Raw genomic sequence first — 22557 nt, forward strand, 5'->3', positions numbered from 1 at the left:
TGTCCTCCACCGCCCCCCAGGTCCCTCCTCCAACTTCTTTAACCATATTGATTCCTTTTTCACATTCCTTCTCTTTCTCTTTGCCTACAGTGATCCTTGGGGACTTCAGTATCCACACAGATGTTCCTGATGACCCATCTGCTGCCCGCTTTCCATCGTTCCTCAACTCCACTGACCTCTCGTTCCACCCCACCTTGCCCACTCACCAACTTGGACACACACTCTATCTCATCGTCTCTAGCGACTGCACAATCTCTACCCTCACCAACGTTGAAATTCCGCTATCCAACTACAACCTCCTTTCTTGTCTTCTCTCCCACACACCTCTTCCTCATAAACCTGTACTGTTCCCCCACGGAGACATCCGATTTTTTGATTCCATCCAATTTGCTCAATGCATCCTGCCCCACTTAGCCTCCACACCCGAACTATCTTCTCTTGATGATCAGACCGACGATGTCAACACCACCCTCTCTACTGAACTCAGCTCACTCGCTCCCCTATCTCTCCTTCGATCTCGTAGCGCTAACCCACAGCCCCGGATCAGCCGCACAGCCCGCCTCCACCCCGGGCTCGAGCCGCAGAAAGCTGCCGGTAGAAATCTAAATATCAGGCCAATTTCTTCCACTTCAAGTTTACCCTTGTGTGCTTTACCTCTGTTGGGCAAAACTGTTTCTCCACCCTTACGGTCACCCATGCCCATCGCCCTCGTCGGCTGTTCCGAACAATTCCTCTCCTCAGGCTCTGTCCCCCTGCTTCCCCCATCTCTTGCCCACAATTTATTAAGAAAATTGCCACTATCAGCATAAGATATCCTAAGATATCCCCTGCTCCTCCCCCTCACCCCCTCTTTAACTCTCCCATCTTTTCCAGCAGTATCTCTAGAGATCTGTTGCCATCTCTCAAAATCCACCCCTCCACCTGTGCATCTGATCCCATTCCTTTGCACCTTATCAAAACATTTGCCCCCGCCTTTCTTCCTTCCCTAACAGCCATCTTCCACTGTTCGCTCTCCAATAGCTTCTTCCCCATAGCTTTCACACATGCCCAAGGCTCCCCATCTTAAAAAAAACCTCCCTGGAACCCATAGTTCCCTCCAGTTACCGTCCCACTCCGTCTTCTCCAAACTCCTTTGGCAAGTTGTCTATACCAGCCGCCTCAAATTCCTCTCCTCCAATACTCTCCTTGACCCCTCCAATCTGGGTTCCGTCTCCTCCACTGCACAGAAACCGCCCTCTCAAAGGTCACCAATGATCTCCTTCTTGCCAAATCCAAAGGCCTCTACGCCATCCTAATCCTCCTCGACGTCTCAGCTGCCATCGACACCGTCGACCACCCCCTTCCGAAAAAATTATCCGGCCTCGGCTTCGCTGACACCGTCCCTTCCTGGTTCTCCTCTCGTCTCTCTGGTCGCTCATCCTCGGTCTCCTTTGCGGGCTCCTCCACTGCCTCCCACCCCCTATCTGTAGGGGGTCCCTCAAGGTTCGCTTCTGGGCCTCCTTCTATTCTCCAACTAGACCAACACCCTCGGAGACCTCCTTTGCTTCCATGACTTCAACTACCATCTCTATCCTGATGACATGCAAATCTCCATCTCCAGCCCTGATCTCTCTCCCTCTCTGCAGTCTCGCATTTCCTCTTGCCTTCAAGACATCTCTATTTAGATGTCCTCCAGTCACCTCACGCTTAGCATGACCGAAAGAGAACTCCTTATCATCCCACCCAAGCCCTGTCCTTCCTGTGACTTTCCCCTTCACTGTCGACAGCAGCAACACCATCCTTCCTATCTCACAAGCCTGTCACCTTGGCATTATCACTGACTCCTCTACCTCATTCAACCCACACATTCATCACTGAATCCCGTCGGTTTCACCTTCGCAGCATCGCTAAAATCCACTCTTTTCTCTCCGTCCATACTACTACCATGTCAATCCAATCGCTTATCCTATCGGCGTGGCTCAGTGGAAGGAGCCCGGGCTTGGGAGTCAGAGATCATGGGTTCTAATCCCGCCCGGCTCTGCCGCTTGCAAGCTGTGTGACTTGGGGCAGGTCACAACTTTTCTGTGCCTCTGTTACCTCATCTGTAAAATGGAGATTAAAACTGTGAGCCCCACGTGGGATAACCTGATCACCTTGTATCTCCCCCAGTGCTTAGAACAGTACTTTGCACATAGTAAGCACTTAACAAATACCACCATTATTATTATTACTGCATCGACCTCCTTCCTGACCTCCCAGCCTCCTGTCTCTCCCCGCTCCGGTCCATATTTCACTCTACTGCCCAGATCAATTTTCTACAAAAACATTCAGAACAATGTTTCCCCATTCCTCAGGAAATGCCAATGGTTGCCCACCCACCTCCACAACAGACAAAAACCCCTCACACTGGCTTTAAAACACTCCATCACCTTGCCCCCTCCTACCTCACATCGCTACTCTCTCACTACCACCCAGCCCACACACTTTGTTCCTCTGATGCCAACCGTCTCCCTGTGCCTCCATCTCGTCTGTCTCGCCGCCGCCCCGGCCCAGGTCCTGACTCGGGCCCGGAAAGCCTTCCCTCCTCAAATTCGACGATGAATCTCCCCCCACTTCAAAGCCTTACTGAAGGCCCATCTCCTCCAAGATGCTTTCCCTGACTGAGCCGTCCTTTCCCCGTCTCCCATTCCCTTCTGCATCACCCCGGTCTGCTCCCTTCATTCATCTCCCCTCACAGCCCCACAGCATTTATGTACGTATCTGTCATTTATTTATCCCACACAGTAAGCGCGCAGTAAATACGACTGAAAGAATGAATGAAGCACTCACTCGATGCCAAGCCTTAAACTAAGTTCTGGGTAGATGTCTTCCATGCCATCTTTAAGCTGATGCCAATTCTGCTATACAAAGAGGGAGAGGAGGAGCAGCTATGACCCACTGAGTGAGGAAGGCCACTTCCCTCAGCCCCCGAGAGCTTTTCCACGCATCCTTTCACTTATTTATCTATTTTACCATTCCCTTTTTTCTCCCGGAGCACATTACTCTGGGTTCGTCTCCCGATTAGACTGTACACTCCTCGAGGACAGGGATCGCGCTTATATCAATCAATCAGTCATATTTATCGAGCACTTACTGTGCACAGAGCCCAGGATAGGGAGGGTAGAGGGTAGAAAACATATTCCCCGCCTACAAGGAGCTGGAGTCTAGATGAGGAAGGGGAGACAGACATTACTGTAAATTAAAAAATTACAGATATGGTTATAATCCTACGGGGTTGAGAGTGGGGGGAATAAAGGGTACAAAATCCAAGCGCAAGGGTGACGTAGAGGGGAGAGGGAGTAGGGGAAACGAGGGCTTAGTCAGGCAAGGCCTCTTGGAGAAGATGTGCATTTAAATCACATCTTCACCCATTTTGTAAAATTACGGGATTTTGTTAATTATGGTATTTGTTAAGCAAACAGTGCTTGGCACATATTAAGTGCTTAACAGATACCATTATTATTATTATTATTATTATGTGCCAGACACTGTACTAAGCACTGGGGTGGATACAAGCAAAGTGGATTGGACAAAGTCCCTGTCATTCATTCATTCATACAATCGTATTTATTGAGCGCTTTCTGTGTGCAGAACACTGTACTAAGCGCTTGGAATGTACAATTAGGCAACAGAGACAATCCCTGCCCAACAACGGGCTCACAGTCTGAAAGGGGGAAGACTTTAAAAGTGGGTAACTGTCCCACGAGGGGCTCACAGTCTCAATCCCCATTTTACAGATGAGGTAACTGCGGCACAGAAGTGAAAGTGACTTGACCAAGGTCACGCAGCAGACAACTGGCGGAGTCGGGATTTGACGCCACGACCTTCTGACTCCCAGGGCCGTGCTCCATCCACTACGCCGTGCTGCTTCCAATCAATCAGGCGCTTAGTCCAGTGGCCCGCGAGCAGTAGGTACCGAGCGAATAGCACCGACTGACGGAGAGAATCCACTGAGCGCTTACCGTACGTGGAGCTCTGCACTAAGCATTTTACAATACAAATAGGCCACCACAAGGTATTTGGCATTTGTTATCTCCTTCAGTAGCAGCAGCACACGCCCAGAGTGAATTCAGTTTTCCTCTCCTTACCAATTCTCAAGGAACTCAAGGAAGACATTTGAAAACTGGTTTTAATCGCAACAAAAATTTTGGAAAAGGTTGACTCTCATGAGCTATCGCTCATCGGTACCTTCGACAATAATCGCAACAAGCATAACGCGGGAGCCAAGAAAGGGTCATCACGGTCATTAACAGTCCATCGAAGGAGAAAGAAATCATCACACTCTTCTTCGTAAAAGCAATATCCTATAAGCCCGAATGTGCGCGTACAACAGATCTTCCCGAAACCCAGATCGCCAGCATATCTTTTAAGACGTGCGCAGTTAGTTTGGCAAATTGAGTTTGCTATTGTCACCTAATGTTTTGGAGGGTGCCGAGAGACCTGATGAATAAATGGACATCGGAGATCGGTACTGTTTCCACTTTCTGATGATGATTACGGAATCTCTTAAGCCCTTTCTTTTTACCTATAAGAGGTAGTTGTCTGCGTCACTGTAGACAACACCATTCATTCATTCATTCGATCGTACTTACTGAGAGCTTACTGTGCGCACTAGCATTTGGAAGAGTACAATTATCCACCCTACCTCACAAGTCCCTAACCTTGGCATTATCCTCTACTTCAATAGTATTTAGTATTTATTGAGAGCTTACCATGTTCAGAGCACTGTACTAAGCGCTTGGAATGTACAAGTAGGTAACAGATAGAGCCAGTCTCTGCCCTTCGACGGGCTTACGGTCCAATCGGGAGAGACGGACAGACGAGAACAACAGCAATAAACAGAATCGAGGGGATGAACATCTCATTAAAACGACAGCAGAGAAATAGAATCAAGGTGATGTACATCTCATTGACAAAATAAATAGGGTAATAAAAATATATACAATTGAGCAGGCGAGCACAGTGCTGAGGGGATGGGAAGGGAGAGGGGAGGAGCAGAGGGAAAGGGGGCAAAAGAGGGTTTACCTGCGGAGAGGTGAAGGGGGTAGAGGGAGCAGAGGGAAAAGGGGAGCTCAGTCTGGGAAGGCCTCTTGGAGGAGGTGAGCTTTAAAGGAGGTAAGCTTATCATCCCACCCAGATTTTCGATCCGTCACCAAATCCTGTCGGTTCCACCTTCACGACATGGCTAAAATCCGCCCTTCCCTCTCCATCCAAACGGCTACCTCGTTCATCCAAGCACTTCTCCTATCCCGCCTCGCCTTCCGCATCTGCCTCCTCCCTGACCTTCCGGCCTCCTGCCTCTCCCCACTCCAATCCGTACTTGGCCCTGCTGACCGATCGTTTATCAACAGAAACGTTCAGCTCGTGTCTCCCCACTCCTCGAGACCCCGGCGGTTGCCCATCCACCTCGGCATCAAACGGTAACTTCTTCCCCTTGGCTTTTAAGCACTCGGTCAGCTCTCCCCTTCTTACCTCACTGATCTCCTACTTCAGCCCAGCCTGCACACCTCCAGCACTACCTTCCTCAATGGGCCCCCACCTTGTCTATAATAATGATAATAATGATTAGGGTAGTGGTTGAGCGCTTACTATGTGCCAAGCACTGTTCTAAGCACTGGAGCAGATGCAAGGTAATCAGGTGGTTCCACATGGGGCTCACAGTCTCGATCTCCATTCCTACAGATGAAGTAACTGAGGCACGGAGAATGTAAGTGACTTGCCCAAGGTCACACAGGAGACAAGTGATGGGGCTAGGATTAGAACCCACAACCTCTGGCTCCCAAGCCCGGGCTCTTGCCACTAGGCCGTGATGCTCCTCTATCGTCTATCTGGCCACTGACCCCTTTCCCACGTCCTGCCCCGGCCTGGAACTCCCTCCCCCTTCACGTACGTTTAGTCGTTTAGACTGTGAGCTCGTTGTTGCGCAGGGATTGGCTCTATATGTCGCCGAATTGTACATTCCAAGCGTTTAGTACAGTGCTCTGCACACAGTATGCGCTCAGTAAAGAGGACTGAATACGCCAGACCACCACCCTCTCCACCTTCAGAGCATTACTGAGATCACACCTCCTCCAAGAGGTCCTCCCCGACTACGCCCCGACTCGCACTCCCTTCTACGTCATCTATGCACTTTGATCTGCGACCCTTGGACACTTGATATTTGCCTCATCCCCAACCCCGGCAGCACTTATATATACAAATTTACATTGTTCGCTATAAATTATTTATTTAACGTCTGTCTCTCCTTCTAAACTGTGAGCTCGCTACGGGCGGGGAAGTCGTCTGCTAATTCTCTTGAATTGTACTCTCCTTACCACCTGGTACAGTGCTCTGCACATAGTAAGCACTCAATAAATACTACGGATTGATTGGATTTTTTTTGGATGGTATCTGATAAGCACTAATTATGTGTCAGCCACTACTCTGAGCGCTGGGGGAGGTACAAATTAATTAGGTCGGCCACAGTCCCTGTCCCGCACTGGGCTAACAGTCTGAGTGAGAGAACAGGTACTGAAGCCCCATTTAACAGTTGAGGAAACTGAGGCACAGAAGTTAAGTGACTTGCCCCAGGTCACAAAACAAGCAAATGGCAGAACTGGGATTAGAACCCAGGTCCTTCCGACTCTCCGGCCTGTGCTCTTTCAACTGATTCTATTTATTGCTATTGTTCTTGTCTGTCTTGTCTGTCCGTCTCCCCCGATTAGACCGTAAGCCCATCGAAGGACAGGGACTGTCTCTATCTGTTACCCATTTGTACAATCCAAGCGCTTAGTACAGTGCTCTGCACATAGTAAGCGCTCAATAAATACTATTGAATGAATGAATGAACTGGACCACGCTGCTTCTCGTGACTTAGGTATCTTTTCAGTACGTTTATAACTTAATGAACTGAGGATAATAATAATAATAATAATAACGCCGGTATTTGTTAAGCACTTACTATGTGCAGAGCACTGTTCTAAGCGCTGGGGTATACAGCGCGATCAGGTTGTCCCACGTGAGACTCACAGTCTTAATCCCCATTTCACAGATGAGGGAACTGAGGCACAGAGAAGCGAAGTGACTTGCCCACAGTCCCGCAGCTAAATGGAAGAGCTTGGATTCGAACCCATGACCTCTGACTACCAAGCCCAGGCTCTTTCCACTGAGCCACGTTACAGCCTACTAACATTCGGTTGAGTCGGGGCATAAACAAAAATATTTAGAAGATATTGAGGTACAGAATCTTTCTGGTACATTCAGTAACAACTCGGGTCCCGGAAAAGGAAACATAAATTGCGATGTCAGGAAGAAGAATCACCACGTTTCAAAATATTTAAATAAAACATCTAAGGTACTCACTGTAACACCGGTAGCTCTGAAGTAATCATTGTTGGAGCTGTCTCTTAAAATGGGAACAATATAGCTTCTTCTAGCGTTACTCCAAGATATCTTCCCCCAAACGTCTCATGAAAATAATAGTAAAGATAAACCTGTGGAAAAAATGGAAAAAGAACATTAATGCACGAAAAGAGTTCTTATACTAAAATACGCACGCTACAGTTCGACTGATTCACGCACCCGAAGAAAGCGCCGCGATTCACCGTGGCCTAACGGAGACGGCACGGGCCCGGAGTCGGAGGACCTGGGTGCCAATCCACGTTTTGCCGACTGCCTGCTGTGTGGCCTTGGGGAAGTCACTTAGCTTCTCTGGGCCTCAGTTTCCTGAAATGTTAAATGGGGATTCGATACCTGTTCTTCCCCCTACTTAGACTGGGAGCCCCATGTGGGACAGAGTCTCTGTCTGACCTGGTTATCTTGTACCTATCCCAGTGCTTAATACAACGCTTTTTACTAAGCACTTAATAAATACCATCATTATTATTTCCACCACCTCTGGGTCATCCCAGCAGCTTCTTTTTAATATATATTCGGACAGATTCATCCATTCTTTCATTCAACTGTATTTATTGAGCGCTTACTGTGTGCAAAGCACTGTACTACAGATAATTCGCATCGTTATTTATTTCATTATTTCAGACTTTATTAAAACCCACTATACTTATATCTTTAACCGTGCTGTCACTGTAGGCATATAATTTGGGTCTGCCTCGCTCCCCATTTAGATTGTAAACTCGCTGAGGGCAGATGATGATTTTTATTAACTCTACTTTCCTAAACTGTTCGGCCCAAGGCACGGCCTACAGTAAGTGCTCAGTAATAATAACAGTTATGGTATTTGTTGAACGCTTACTATGTGCCAGGCACTGTAAAAAGCGCTGGGGTGGATAGGAGCAAATCCGGTTGGACACAGTCCCTGTCCCACGCGGGGCTCACAGTCTCCATCCCCATTTTACAGATGAAGGAAACTGAGGCGCGGAGAAGTGACGTGACTTACCCAAGGTCACACAGCAGACAAGTAGTGGAGTCGGGATTAGAACCCATGACCTTTCGACTCCCAGTCCCGAGCTCAATCCACTACATCATGCTCCTTCTGAATTTCATTCGGCAATCTTGTCAGTATTTGCCCCTTACAAGGTATATTTTTACCTTGAAAAACAGTGGGGTATATTACGGTAAAAAAAAAAAATCAAGACAGATCCACCACTAAGACCAAAACCCAAAGGAATGGGAAATAAATTGAGAATCTGGGGGACCTGAATTATGGGTCGTGTTTCATATCTCTCAGTCGGTCAAGCATGTTTATTGAGGCCTTACTGTGTGCAGAGCACTGTATTAAGCGCTGGGGAGAGTACAGTATAATAATATACGAACGCATTCCCCGCCCGCAACGAGTTTACAAACGTCTCGAAAGGGAGACAGACGTTAGCCGTGAGAAGCAGCGTGGCTCAGTGGAAAGAGGCCGGGCTTGGGAGTCAGAGGTCATGGGTTCGAGGCCCGGATCTGCCACTTGGCAGTTGTGTGACTCTGGGCAAGCCGCTTAACTTCTCTGTGTCTCAGTTCCCTCCTCTGTAAAATGGGGATGAAGACTGTGAGCCTCACGTTGGACAACCTGATGACCCTGTATCTACCCAACTTCTCTGTGCCTCAGTTCCCTCCTCTGTAAAATGGGGATTAAGACTGTGAGCCTCACGTTGGACAACCTGATGACCCTGTATCTACCCCAGCGCTTAGAACAGTGCTCTGCACATAGTAAGCGCTTAACAAACACCAACATTATCATTATAATTAACGGTGTAGTGGGTAGAACATGGGCCCGGAAATCAGAAGGACCTTGGATCTAATCTCAGCTTCGCCACTTGTCTGCTCTGTGGCCTTGGACAAGTCATTTCACTTCTCTGGGGCTCAGTGACCTCATCTGGAAAATAGGGATTAGGACTGTGAGCCCCACGTGGGACAGGGACTGGGTCCAACCCGATTTGCTTGTCTCCACCCCAGCGCTTAGTATAGTGCCTACAGTGAATACCAGCAAATCGGGTTGAACCCAGTCCCTGTCACCCGTGGGGCTCACGGTCTCGCTCCCCATTTTCCAGATGAGGTCACCGAGGCCCAGAGAAGTGAAATGACTTGCCCAAGGTCACAGAGCAGACAAGTGGCGGAGCCGGGATTAGAACCCATGACCTTCCGACTCCGAGGCCCTTGTTCTAGCCACTACGCCATCCTGCTTCTCTAAAGAGGAAGCGGAAATGGCAGAGCTTTCTGCGACTCCCTTGACTCTATTTATCGCCATCGTTCTCGTCCGTCCGTCTCCCCCGATTGGACCGTAAGCCCGTCAAACGGCAGGGACCGTCTCTATCTGTTGCCGACTTGTTCATTCCAAGCGCTTAGTACAGTGCTCTGCACATAGTAAGCGCTCAATAAATACCATTGAAGGAATGAATGAACTCCATTTCCCTGAAGGCAAAAGGGAATTCCTGCTACTAAACAGGACCTGGAAATGACAAAGTTTCCCGGAAGCCTTTTCTCTTCACTTCCCGCCTGCCCAAAGCTGGGACTCTTTAAAAGGGAGTCCGTGTTTCTGACTGTGGCCGTCACATTCTGCGCTGCTTCTCACGCTGCTGCGCTGAGAAGCGGCGTGGCTCAGTGGAAAGAGCCCGGGCTCGGGAGTCAGAGATCATGGATTCAAATCCCGGCTCCGCCGCTTATCGGCTGTGTGACTCTGGGCGAGTTACTTCACTTCTCTGTGCCTCAGTTCCCTCAACTGTAAAATGGGGATTAAGACCGTGAGCCCCACATGGGACAACCTGATGACTTTGTATCCCCCCCAGCGCTTAGAACAGTGCTTCGCACGTAGTAAGCGCTTAACAAATAGCATCATTATATATTATTATTATTTTTATTCTCCGGCTCTGCGGCCGCCCTCTCTCGCAGCTCCTCGGCTTCTTGGCTCATCACCCGGTGTTTGTGCTGTGCCTCTTCCTCTTTGGGAATTGGCCTCTCCACATGGTAAGTGATCAATTAAGCGCCTTGTTGAGCGGGTACCATCAATCAAACGTCTGTGGGACAAGTTCAGTTTAGCCCTCCTCCGATGAAATTCTTCACTGTGCTTATTCATATGGCATAATGAGACATAATAATAAGAACGACGGCATTTGTTAAGCGCTTACTATGTGCCGAGCACTGTTCTAAGTGCTGGGGGGGGGGGGTTACAAGGTAATCAGGTTGTCCCCCGTGGGGCTCACAGTCTTCGCCCCCATTTGCAGAGGCGGTAACTGAGGCACCGAGAAGTGAAGTGACTTGCCCAAAGCCACACAGCTGACAAGCGGCGGAGCCGGGATTAGAACCCATGACCTTTGACTCCCAAGCCTGTGCTCTTTCCACTGAGTCACACCGCTTCCCAATATTCCTCATACAGTTGTAACATTTTCTAAGAATTTACTAGGTGCTAAAGGGTGGGGTAGATAGGTGGTTTTCAGATTGGACACAGTCCGTCTCACGCACGGCTCACATTCTCTCACTGTACTGAGCGCTCGGAGTGTAGAATTCGGCAACAGATAGAGACCATCCCTACTTAACAACGGGCTCCCAGTCTAGAAGGGGGAGACAGACAACGAAGCAAGTAGACGGGCATCGATACCATCCAAACTGGTTTTCGGAGATTAACCTACCGCGGTCCTAACCGGCTTAAAACGTCTAAAGAAGGGACCACTCGAGCCCGCTTTTTAGTAAAAATCCTCCAAAATGGGATGTTTTGAAACTTTCCAGTAACGTTAGGTTTTGTTCCCCCACTAGAGGCAGCATTAACCACCAGAACTTTTACTGGACAAAGTTAGCAGGCGTGCCTTTTTGCCGTCTCCGCTCGCGCGCTTTATAATAATCGAAGCATTTACAGAGCATTCCCAAGATCAAATGGAGCAACGGCCGTCCCAATATCCTCCCGTGACAGCCCACGTCTATTCCGGATGTCCGTTTTGGCTTGTCGAGCCGCCGGGAATCAATCGCCCGCCCCAACCTTCCACTCCTAGACGAACAAAATCCAAACCGCTGCAAGAACCGGTGGCTCGGCACCCCCGGGAATTGAGCTCGGCTAGTCAGGTATTCATTCCTTCCGTCGTATTCATTCATTCGATTGTATTTATTGAGCGCTTACTGTGGGCAGAGCACTGGACCGGGCGCTTGGAAAGTACAATTTGGCAACAGAGAAAGAGTGACCATCTCTAACCAACAACGGGCTCACGGTCTAGAAGCGGGGAGACATACAACCAAACAAAACAAGTAGACAGGCATCAATACCATCCAAATAGATAAATAGAATTGGAGATATCCCAGGGCCATGCACTTTCCAATTTATTAAGCACTTACTGTGTGCAGAGCACTGCATTCATTCAATCGTATTTAGTGAGCGCTTACTGGGTACAGAGCACTGTACTAAGTGCTTAGAAGAGTACAATACAGTAGCGCTTGCGAGACTACACTACAAGAAGCGGTGTGGCTCAGTGGAAAGACCCCGGGCTTGGGAGTCAGAAGTCGTGGGTTCTAATCCTGGCTCCGCCACTCGTCAGCTGTGTGACTTAGGGCAAGTCACTTCATTTCTCTGGGCCTCAGTTCCCTCATCTGTAAAACGGGGATGAAGACCGTGAGCTTCACGTGGTACAACCTGATGACCTTGTGTCTGCCCCGGCGCTTAGAACTGTGCTTGGCACGTAGTAAGCGCTTAGCAAACATCATCATTATCATTATTGTTGTTATTAATACAGCAATAAACAGACACATTCGCTCCCCTGCCACAACGTGCTTACGGTCTAGTGGGAGGAGCGTGGGGAAAGATGTCAGTCAAAAAGCCACCCATCCTTCCAGAGGCAACTTAATATCTGCCCTGTAGTTTGGCCCCACGTGGGACAACCTGATCACCTCGTATCCTCCCCAGCGCTTAGAACAGTGGTTTGCACAGAGTAAGGACTTAACAAATGCCATAATTATTTTTATTATTTTCCTGGGGTTTCGGGTTAAGGTAAAAGAGAGGGGATGGAAAAGGGGGACCTAGGACAGTGGTGGGAGTAATACTTATGGTATTTGTTAAGCGCTTACTACGTGCAGAGCACCGTTCTAAGCGCTGGGGTAGATACAGGGTAATCAGGTTGTCCCACGTGAGGCTCACAATCTTCATCCCCGTTTTACAGATGAGGTCACTGAGGCACAGAGAAGTGAAGTGACTTGCCCACAGTCACACAGCTGACAAGCGACAGGGCCGGGATTCGAGAGGGGATGGAAAAGGGGGACCTAGGACTGTGGTGGGAGTAATAATTATGGTATTTGTTAAGCGCTTACTAAGTGCAGAGCACTGTTCTAAGGGTTGGGGGAGATAGAGGGTAATCGGATTGACCCACGTGGGGCTCACATTTTTTAATCCCCATTTTTACAGATGAGGGAACTGAGGCACAGAGAAGTTAAGTGACTAACCCAAGGTCACACAGCAGACAAGTGGCGGAGTCGGTATTAGCACCTACGACCTCTGACTCCCAAGCCCGTGCTCTTTCCACTAAGCCATGCTGAGTAGGGAGGAGGAAAACATTACTTTAGCTTGACTCAGATCAGGTCACAAGGGTCCCCCAAATCTTTGAACTTTGGGGAATTTGGGGTGTCTCCCAAACAAGTTACCACTGCCGCTTCAGATCTTCCATACCACCCTGGAATACTTCCACCTCCCTGGAGCAAGCATGGATGTACATTTTATCTACTCTATCACTTCCTCCTACCTGTAACCTATATTAATAATAATTCATTCAATCGTATTTACTGAGCGCTTACTATGCGCAGTGCACTGTACTAAGCGCCTGGAATGTACAATTCGGCAACAGACAGAGACAGTCCCTGCCCAGTGACGGGCTCACGGTCTAATCGGGGGAGACGGACGGACAAAGACAAGACATAATAACGATGATGAGGATAATAAGCATGGCTCAGTGGAAAAGAGCCTGGGCTTCGGAGTCAGAGGTCATGAGTTCGACTCCCGGCTCTGCCGCTTGTCAGCTGTGTGCCTGTGGGCAAGTCACTTAACTTCTCTGTGCCTCAGCTACCTCATCTGTAAAATGGGAATTAACTGTGAGCCCCACGTGGGACAACCTCCCCAGCGCTTAGAACAGTGCTCTGCAAATACCAACATTACCAACAAATACCAACATTACATTACATTAATAATGGGATTTGTTAAGCGCTTACTATGTGCCAAGCATCCTACTAAGCACTGGGCTAGAGGCAAGAGCTGAGTGTCTGTCTCCCAGCTAGAAAGGAAATTCCTTGAGGACAGAGATTATGTCTATTAATTCCAGGGCACTCTTTCAAGTACATCGTCCTCGGTAAAGCTGCCAAAGAGATGGAGTCGACGGTGATGATGAAACTGTAACTTTAAAATACAAATGATGAAATACTTAACTCAATCGGAAAATTGGTGGGCAATTATTTTAGACCCATGTGTGCTAATTAGGGCAGTAATTTAATGATAAAAATGTCAGCGTAATTAGAAAATGGGAGTTTACACGGGTTAAATGAAAAAAAACCACCCAGCTCTACTCTCACAGTAATTCAAAGTTTAGGAGGAAAGTCCAAATTGAGCACAGGCCCATGCCTACCCTCATCGTCATTAATGTTATTTCTGGAGCAACTGCCGAGTGCAAAGCACTGTACTAAACACTTGGGAGTGTCACAGGGAAGCAGCATACACAATAGATACCTTGCACTTTACAACCCTCTTTGTGGACAGCAAAAATTGTGATTATTCACAAATACTGGGAACCGAAAGAAGCATAAAGGACAAGCAAGGATAAAATACAAATGTAGCAGGATGAAGAGAGAGAAATATGCCAATATTTACTGACATAACTGCCCCCACTCTTTCTGTAATTTATTCAACCCGCAAACAGGGGAGGGGCTATTACACAAGGAATTAAATCCTGCTCTAAGAACTGAGGAAAAATGGCAAGAAGGGGAAAGTAGGAGCAAAGAGAGAGGGCAATTGAGATTGTGTCCCTTATTTCTACTGCATTCTCCCCGAGTGTCGCATAAAATAAGTACTTAATGAATTAACCTCCACTCCCTTCTCCTACCACGCCAAAGTTCATATGGTGGAAGCCTCTATCTACAGTCTTGGTGAGCACCCCTCTCACTCCATTCGAAAATAGTCTTTATTTCCTTCTCAAAAATGTGAGGGGGATGGGAAATTACACATTGGCTTCAATTATGCAAGTGACTACAATATATAAGGACACAATCCGGCTACGTCGCTTGAAGATTAGGTTTTCATTAATGGTTGTATCATGGGGTAGACTTTTCCCCAGAGATTTTACACATAAATTAAAATTCAACTTAGAACCTCAGGGAAACATAAAATTCCTTTACTTACTATAAACTGCAATGCTGTTTTTATGGTATTAGTTAAGCACTTACTAAGTGCTTATATACGAAGTGTTCGGGTAGATTGCGAGCTAATTGGGTCGGACAAAGTCCACGTCCCACATGGGGCTCACCGTCTTAATCCCCATTTCATAGATGAGGTAACTGAGGCACAGAACTTAGGTGACTTTCCCAAGGTCACACAGCGGACGAGTTGCGGAGCCGGGATTAGAACCCAGGTCCTTCTGACCCCCGGGGCCTGGGTTCTACCCCCCGGGTCACGGTGCTTCTCTAAAATCCAACCTTGCCTCTCCCTCCTACTTATGCCGTGAGCCTCAGACAGAAGAACCTGACACCACCTATGTAATCTACTCCACCGCTTGGTTCAGTGCTCGGCACATAGTAAACAATTATTATTATTTACTCTTGCAGTGCACTGTACTAAGCGCCTGGGAGAGAACAGTCCAACAGAAAGAGCAGCCACGTTCCCTGCCCATACTCCATGGGCTTCCGAGACCCAAGTGTCTGGACGACGCGGAAAGGAGGGCGAATAAAGCCAAGGAAATCACTCTCCTTTCCTTGTGAATGAAAACCCCGGGAAGCCGGACCTGAAAGCACATAGCTGAGTCTGCGGCTCCAGAGCCGAGGGGAAAAGCCAGAGCTCTTTCGAGCGATAAATCAGTCTCTCTTTGCTGAACGCCTACTGTGTGCAGAGTACTGTCCTAAGCACTTGGGAGAGGGCACTCAAATTTGAAGATCTGTTCCCTGACCTCCAGTGGGGAAGGCAAACTGATAGAAGGAAGGCGTAGAGGACATTAGTTATGTACGTAAGTATTTCTTCCCTCCCTGATCGCGATCTTCAACTGTTCGCTCTCCAATGGCTTCTTCCCCGCTGCTTTCGAACATGCCCATTTCGCCCCTATCCTTAAAAAACCCTCCCTTGACCCCGCGGCTCCCTCCGGTTATCGCCCCATTTCCCCCCTTCCGTTCCTCTCCCAACTCCCCGAGCGAGTCGGCTACAACCGCTGCCTCAAATTCCTCTCCTCCAATTCTCTCCTCGGCCCGCTCCAATCTGGCTTCCGTCTCCTTCGCTCTTCAGAAACCGCCCTCTCAAAGATCACCAGTGATCTCCTCCTTGCCAAATCCAATGGCCTCTACTCCACCCTAATCCCACCCGGCCTCTCAGCTGCCTTCGACACGGTGGACCACCCCCTTCTCCCGGAAACGTTATGCAACCCTGGCTTCACTGACGCTGTCCTCTCTTGGTTCTCCTCCCACCTCTCTGGCCGCTCGTTCTCTTTCGCAGGCTCCTCCTCTGCCTCCCACCCTCTACCTGGTGGGTGTCCGTCAAGGTTCGGTTCTGGGCCCCTTCCCTTTTCCATCTACACCCACTCCCCTGGAGAACTCATTTGCTCCCACGGCTTCGACAACCACCTCTATGTGAATGATTCCCAAATCGACACCTCCAGCCCGATCTCTCTCCCTCACGGCAGTCTCACATTTCTTCCTCCCTTCAGGCCATCTCGACCGGGAGGCTTCGGACTTAACGTCTGCGAACCAGAACTCCTTCTTTTCCCACGGAAACCCTGTCTTCCCCGGACTTTCCCATCACTGTAGGCGGCACCAACTCACAAGTCCGTAACCTTGTCTCTCTCGTTCGATCCGCATATTCAACCCATCGCTAAATCCTTTTAGTTCAGCCTTTACAACCTCACTAAAATCTGCCCTTTCTTCTCCAAGCAAAACCGCTACATTCTTCCCAGCATTATCCCACCCCACCTTGATTACTGTATCAGCCTCCTCGCTGACGTCCCAGCCTCCCGTCTCTCCCCACTCCAGTCCACATTTCACTCTGCCGCCTCGATGTATTTCTTCTACGACAACGTTCACTCCGTGTTTCCCCGCTACTCGGTGGGGAACCTCCAATGGTTGCCAATCCACCCCTCATCCCCTCCTACCTCACCTCCCTACTTTCCTACTGCATCCCAGCCGCAAACTTGCTCCTCTAGTGCCAACCTACTCATAATAATAATAATGTTGGTATTGGTTAGGCGCTTACTACGTGCAGAGCACTGTTCTAAGCGCTGGGGTAGATACAGGGTGATCAGGTTGTCCCACGTGAGGCTCACAGTTCATCCCCATTTTACAGATGAGGTAACTGAGGCACAGAGAAGTGAAGTGACTTGCCCACGGTCACCCAGCTGACAAGTGGCAGAGCCGGGATTCGAACTCATGACCTCTGACTCCCAAGCCCGTGCTCTTTCCACTGAACCACCCTGCTTCTCTGCTTCTCACTGTACCTCGACCTCTTCTATCTCGCCGCTGACCTCTCGCCCACGTCCTGCCTCTGGCCCGGAACGCTCTCCCTCCTCAAATCCGACGACTACTCTCCGTCCCCACCTTATCGAAGCCGCGTGTCCTCCAAGAGGTCTTTCCTGACGACGCCCTCGTTTGCTTTTCTCCCGCTCCCGTCTCCGTTGCCCTGATCTGCTCCTTTTATTCACCGCTCCTTCGGCCCACAGCACTTCTGTACGTATCCCGAATTTATTTATTAATGCCTGTCTCCCTCTAGACTGTAAGTTCGTTGTGGGCAGGGAATGCGTTGATTATGTTGTTATAGTACAAGTGCTCAGTACAGAGCTCTGCGCACAGTAAGCCCTCAGCAAATACAACCGATTGATTGACTTATTCGGCGGAGTGAAAGCGCCGAAGGGGCAGTTCGGGGGACAGGAGGTGGGGAAATTGGAAATAAACCAGGAAGGCCTCCTGGAGAACTAGTGATTTCAGGAGCTGTGGGAAGCAGTGCGGCCTGGCGGATAGAGGACGGGCCTGGCGTTCAGGGCACCTGGATTCGAACAGCAGTTCTACAACTTGCCTGCTGGGTGAGCTTGGGTTAGTCCACTTTGCTCTGCCTCAGTTTGCTCATCTGTAAAACGGAGATTAAATTCCGGCTCTCCCCTCCTACGTAGTCAACGTACACCATGTGGGAAAGGACTGTGTCTGATGTACCTGGTAGTCCCCCAGCACAGAGTACACAGTGCTTGGCACAGAGCAAACTTGCAAATATCACTGTTATCATTTATCCTTATTAGTGGCCTGATGAACACGCAGCTCCTCACAGTGGGAAATGCTTGGGCAGGAGGTTGGCAGACAGTGTGAGAGATGAGAACTGGGCACGGGGAGTAGGTTTGTTTATGAACCGACAGCTCTAATTTCATTCTCTGGCTTTTCCTTTTTTGATGAATTTCCCTTCAGTCCCAAAATACGGACCCCTCTGAGGTCGCTATCAGGCGACCTTCAAAGCCTTATTTGAAGCACATCTCCTCCAAGGGGCCTTCCCCGACTGAACCTCCGTTTCCTCTTCTCCCACTCCCTCCCGCGTCGCCCTCGCACTTGAATTTGCATCCTTCAGTCATCCCTCCCTCATCCCCCCATCACTTACGTACATATCCTTTAATTTATTTCTATTACCGTCTACACTGTAAGCCCGTCGTGGGCGGGGAATGTGTCAACCCACTCTGGTGCACTGTCCTCTCCCGAGCACTTAGTACAGTGATCGGAGTGACTGATTGATCGACAAGGTGGAGGGTCTTGAGGTCGAGGGGTGGCCACGAAATTGGGAAATACCTTAATCCATCAGCTGACAGTAACTACTGAGCACCTACTATGTATAGAGCCCCCTCTCAGGAGGGCCCCAAAGAGTTTCCAGTAGTCCACCAGTCTCGGCTACAGGAGGGAGAGTCGAGCAGAGGCCTGTCCATTCCATTCCTAGCTTGGCCAGCGGCTAGCGAGTGGAAGGCAACGGGCTCCAAGTCAAAGCTCCCCCGCGCTGGGCGGCGGCGGCCCGGGAGAGAGTCGAGGGCGGAGGCTCAAGTTTACTGCGCGGAAGGAGTCGATGGTAATCCACTTCCGGATTTCGTCCAAGAAAACTCTCCGGATCCACTACCAGGACGACTGCGAGACAGAGGTGGGACGTCCCGGGAGAGATATGTCCGCGGAGTCACCGTGGGTCAGAGACGACCCGACAGCGTAAGCCAAGACAGTGTACAGAGCACTGCATTACGTGCCCGGGAGAGTATGATATAAAGAAGGCACGATCGCTGCCTATAAGGGGCTTCCAACCCCGAGGCGAGTAGGTTTGGGACAGGAACCCCATCAACCCCGAGACAAGTGGAGAAATACAGGGGGCCAGTGCTGGAGAATGCAGAAGCAGCGTAGTCTAGTGGATACAGCAAAGACCTGGGAGTCAGAAAGACTTGGGTTCTAATCCCGGCTCCCCGACTTGTCCGCTGTGCGACCTCGGGCAGGTCATTTCACTACTCTGGGCCTCCGTTTCCTCATCTGTGAAATGGAGATTGAAACCGTGAGCCCTATGTGGGACAGGGACTGTGTCCAACCTGATTAGCTTGTATCTACCCCGGCGCTTAGAACGCTGCACATAGTTAGTGCTTAATACCATAAAACGCCCCCCTTCAAAAAAAAAAAAAAAAAGCCCAACTTACAAAAGACGAGAGATACGAATGCACTTTGGGCTGGGAGCAATTTTGAGGTTCTACCAATTGGAGACACAACCCCAGCTGCAAGATTACTGGGGGCAGAGAGAACACTGTACTAAACGCTTGGGAGTGGACGATACGACAGAGTGGGTAAATACGTTCCCTGCCTACACAGTGAATGGGTCAGGAGGCAGCACGGGGGACCTAAACAACCACATGTGATGGTGATGGCATTCATTAAGCACCTACTTAATACTGCTAAGTATTGTACTAAGTGAAAGAATACATATGAGATAATCGGGTGATTCATACGCCGTAGATGGCCAGGATTCCAAAATCACAAGATGCCTCTGCTTAATTCGGCACATAACCGTGGGAGAGATTTGGTAAGGAAATTATAATAACAGTGCTATTTGATAAGTGCTTACTATGTCCCAAGCACTGTACTGAGCGCTGGGATAGATTCGAGATAATCAGGCGTGGCACGGTCCCTGTCCCACACAGGGTTCACCATTTTTAAGTGGAAGGGATAACAGGAATTTTGTCTCCATTTTACAGATGAGGAAACTTGCGACCCAGGAAACAATAATAATAATAATAATAATAATAATAATGGCATCTGTTAAGCGCTTATTATGTGCCAAGCACTGTTCAAAGCGCTGGGTAGATACAAGGTAATCAGGTTGGCCCACGTGGGGCTACCAGTCTTAATCTCCGTTTTGCAGACGAGGAAACCGAGGCCCAGAGAAGTTAAGTGACTTGCCCAGAAGTCCCACAGCTGAGAAGTGACGGAGCTGGGATTAGAACCCACGTCCTGACTCCCAAACCCGTGCTCTTCAAACTAAGTCACGCTGCTTCTAAGGAAAATTTACAAAACTGACATAGTCCGTCTTAAAATAAACTCCTACCAAAGGACTATTGTTCCATTTAATTGGAAAAAATATGCAGGCCATGCGAATAACTGTTCTTCTGAAGAACTGCATGTGTTAACCGTTGGAGCCTGACTCCTCCCTCTTTCTGGTCTCCCATCTCTGTAGTACTGATATTTGGTGATTTTTTTTTTTCTTGCCCTGCGATAAATACTTCAGCGTGAGTGTTCTGGTCGCTATAGCAACAGCAACATAATTTCTTTTAATGAAAAAAGTCTTAGTATTGCACCGTAAATTATGCCCACCTAATGGCTGTGTGCTTTTTAAAGGTCTTAACTTGAATTTACTTCACATATTCAATACTCTAAACAACTTCTATAAAAATGGTCTCAACACATTTATCTATTTTGGCTCTTCTAGACGGAAGGAGAGAAGAAGGATACCTCTCTGACTTCAGCCCACATCTGCCTTTGAAATTGAATTTATATCACTGGTGGAGAAACAAAACATATCTTACCAATTTAGGCCTCCTTGCCTTTTCCAGGATTTAAAAAGACGCCAACTCTAGGATGCAGCTTAAATACAGGGCCATCATTCATAGAAGATAAATTTTAAAACCAAACCAACAAAAATGATAAGCTGCATGGCCTAGTGGCTAGAGCCCGGGGCCTGGGAGTCAGAAGGACCTGCGCCCTAATGCCGGCTCCGCCACTTGTCTGCTGTGTGACCTTGAGCCAGTCACTTCACTTCCCTGTGCCTCAGTTCTCTCTTCAGTAAAATGAGCTTAAGACAGGGGGCCTCACGTGGGACACGGACTGTGTCCAACCTGAGCAGCTTGAATCCGACCCAGCACTCGGACCAGTGCCTGGCACAGAGTAAGTGCGTAACAAACACCATTAAAAATAAAAGTGTGTCTTGAGGGACAGAAGCCGTGTCTCATTCCCGCCGTATATTTTCTCCCAGCGCTCTGCACAAAACCGGTGTTTAACAAGAGACTCCGACGCTTGTCTGCTGTGTGACCTTGAGGAAGTCACTTTACTTCATAATAATGATGATGGCATCTGTTAAGCGCTGACTATGTGCCAAGCACTGTCCTAAGCACTGGGGTGGATTCAAGGTGATCAGGTTGTCCCACGTGGGACTCACAGTTTTAATCCCCATTTAACAGATGAGGTCACTGAGGCACAGAGAAGTTAAGTGGCCCGCCCAAAGTCACACAGCTGGCAGGCGGCGGGGCCGGGATTAGAACCCAGGACCTCAGACGCCCAAGCCCGGGCTCTTTCCACTGAGCCATGCTGCTTTGAGTGCTTACTATGTGCAGAGCACTTGGGAAGTACAAGTCAGCAACAGAGAGAGACAAGGGGCTCACAGTCTAGAAAGGGGGGAGACAGACAGCAAAACAAGCAGGCATCAATATCAATAAATAGAATTACAGATACACACACACATATCTAAGTGCTGTGGGGCCGGGCGGGAGGGCGAAGGGAGTGAGTCGAGGCGACGCGGAGGGGAGGGGGAGCTGAGGAAAAGGGGGCCTAGTCTGGGAAGGCCTCTTGGAAGAGGTGGGCCTTCAGCAGGGCTTTGAAGGGGGGAAGAGTTTGAGCTTACAGTCGGGGGGAAGGGAGGGTTGACACTGGGCCGGTCTAACCCCGAGGAGGCCCAGTCCCCCAAAACCCTGCATACCTCAGCCTCCGTCATCCTCATCGTCCTGACCGTTCACCCGAAGTCAGTCTGCCCTCCTGGGGCTACTTCCTTCACACTCCTTCCCCTGTTTGACACCGCACACTTCCGCTCAACTGACCCACGACCGAATTTCGATTAACACTGATGGCATGTGCCCAGCACCGTTCTAAGCACTGGGGTAGATACAAGGTAATCAGGTTGTCCCACTTGGGGCTCACGGTCTTAATTCCCATTTAACAGATGAGGTCACTGAGGCCCAGAGAAGTGAAGTGACTTGCCCACAGTCACACAGCTGACCGGCGGCAGAGCCGGGATTAGAACCCACGACCTCTGACTCCCAAGCCCGGGCTCTTTCTACTGAGCCATGCTGCTTCCTATATGTATAGTAGATCACCCACCTTAGGTGAACCAATTCCATGTCATGACACCAACATTGTTTTCCCTCAAGAGTAGGAAAGCAGATCACATCCATGTGATACAAATATATGCGTATATAGCTGTGTGACCGTGGGCAAGTCTCTTCACTTCTCTGTGCCTCAGTGACCTCATCTGTAAAATGGGGATGAAGACTGTGAGCCTCACGTGGGACAACCTGATTACCCTGCGTCTACCCCAGTGCTCAGAACAGTGCTCTGCACGTAGTAAGCACTTAATAACATTATTATATATATATATATATATATATATATATATATATATATATATATATGTTTGTAGTCACT

At 49.0% G+C, this 22557-nt stretch overlaps 1 protein-coding gene across 2 annotated transcripts in view; it reads right to left on the reverse strand.

The window, feature by feature from the left end:
• STAG1 (stromal antigen 1) overlaps positions 1–22557 on the reverse strand; it is a 341746-nt gene that overhangs the window by 215121 nt on the left and 104068 nt on the right. For both annotated transcript variants that reach the window (XM_029059010.2, XM_029059017.2), the window contains exon 2: positions 7360–7490. In XM_029059010.2, the coding sequence (XP_028914843.1) occupies positions 7360–7388 (29 nt within the window). In that variant the 5' untranslated portion in view covers positions 7389–7490. The remainder of the gene's footprint in view (positions 1–7359; positions 7491–22557) is intronic.

Source organism: Ornithorhynchus anatinus, chromosome 1 (assembly GCF_004115215.2).
Source record: "Ornithorhynchus anatinus isolate Pmale09 chromosome 1, mOrnAna1.pri.v4, whole genome shotgun sequence".
Taxonomy (NCBI): domain Eukaryota; kingdom Metazoa; phylum Chordata; class Mammalia; order Monotremata; family Ornithorhynchidae; genus Ornithorhynchus; species Ornithorhynchus anatinus.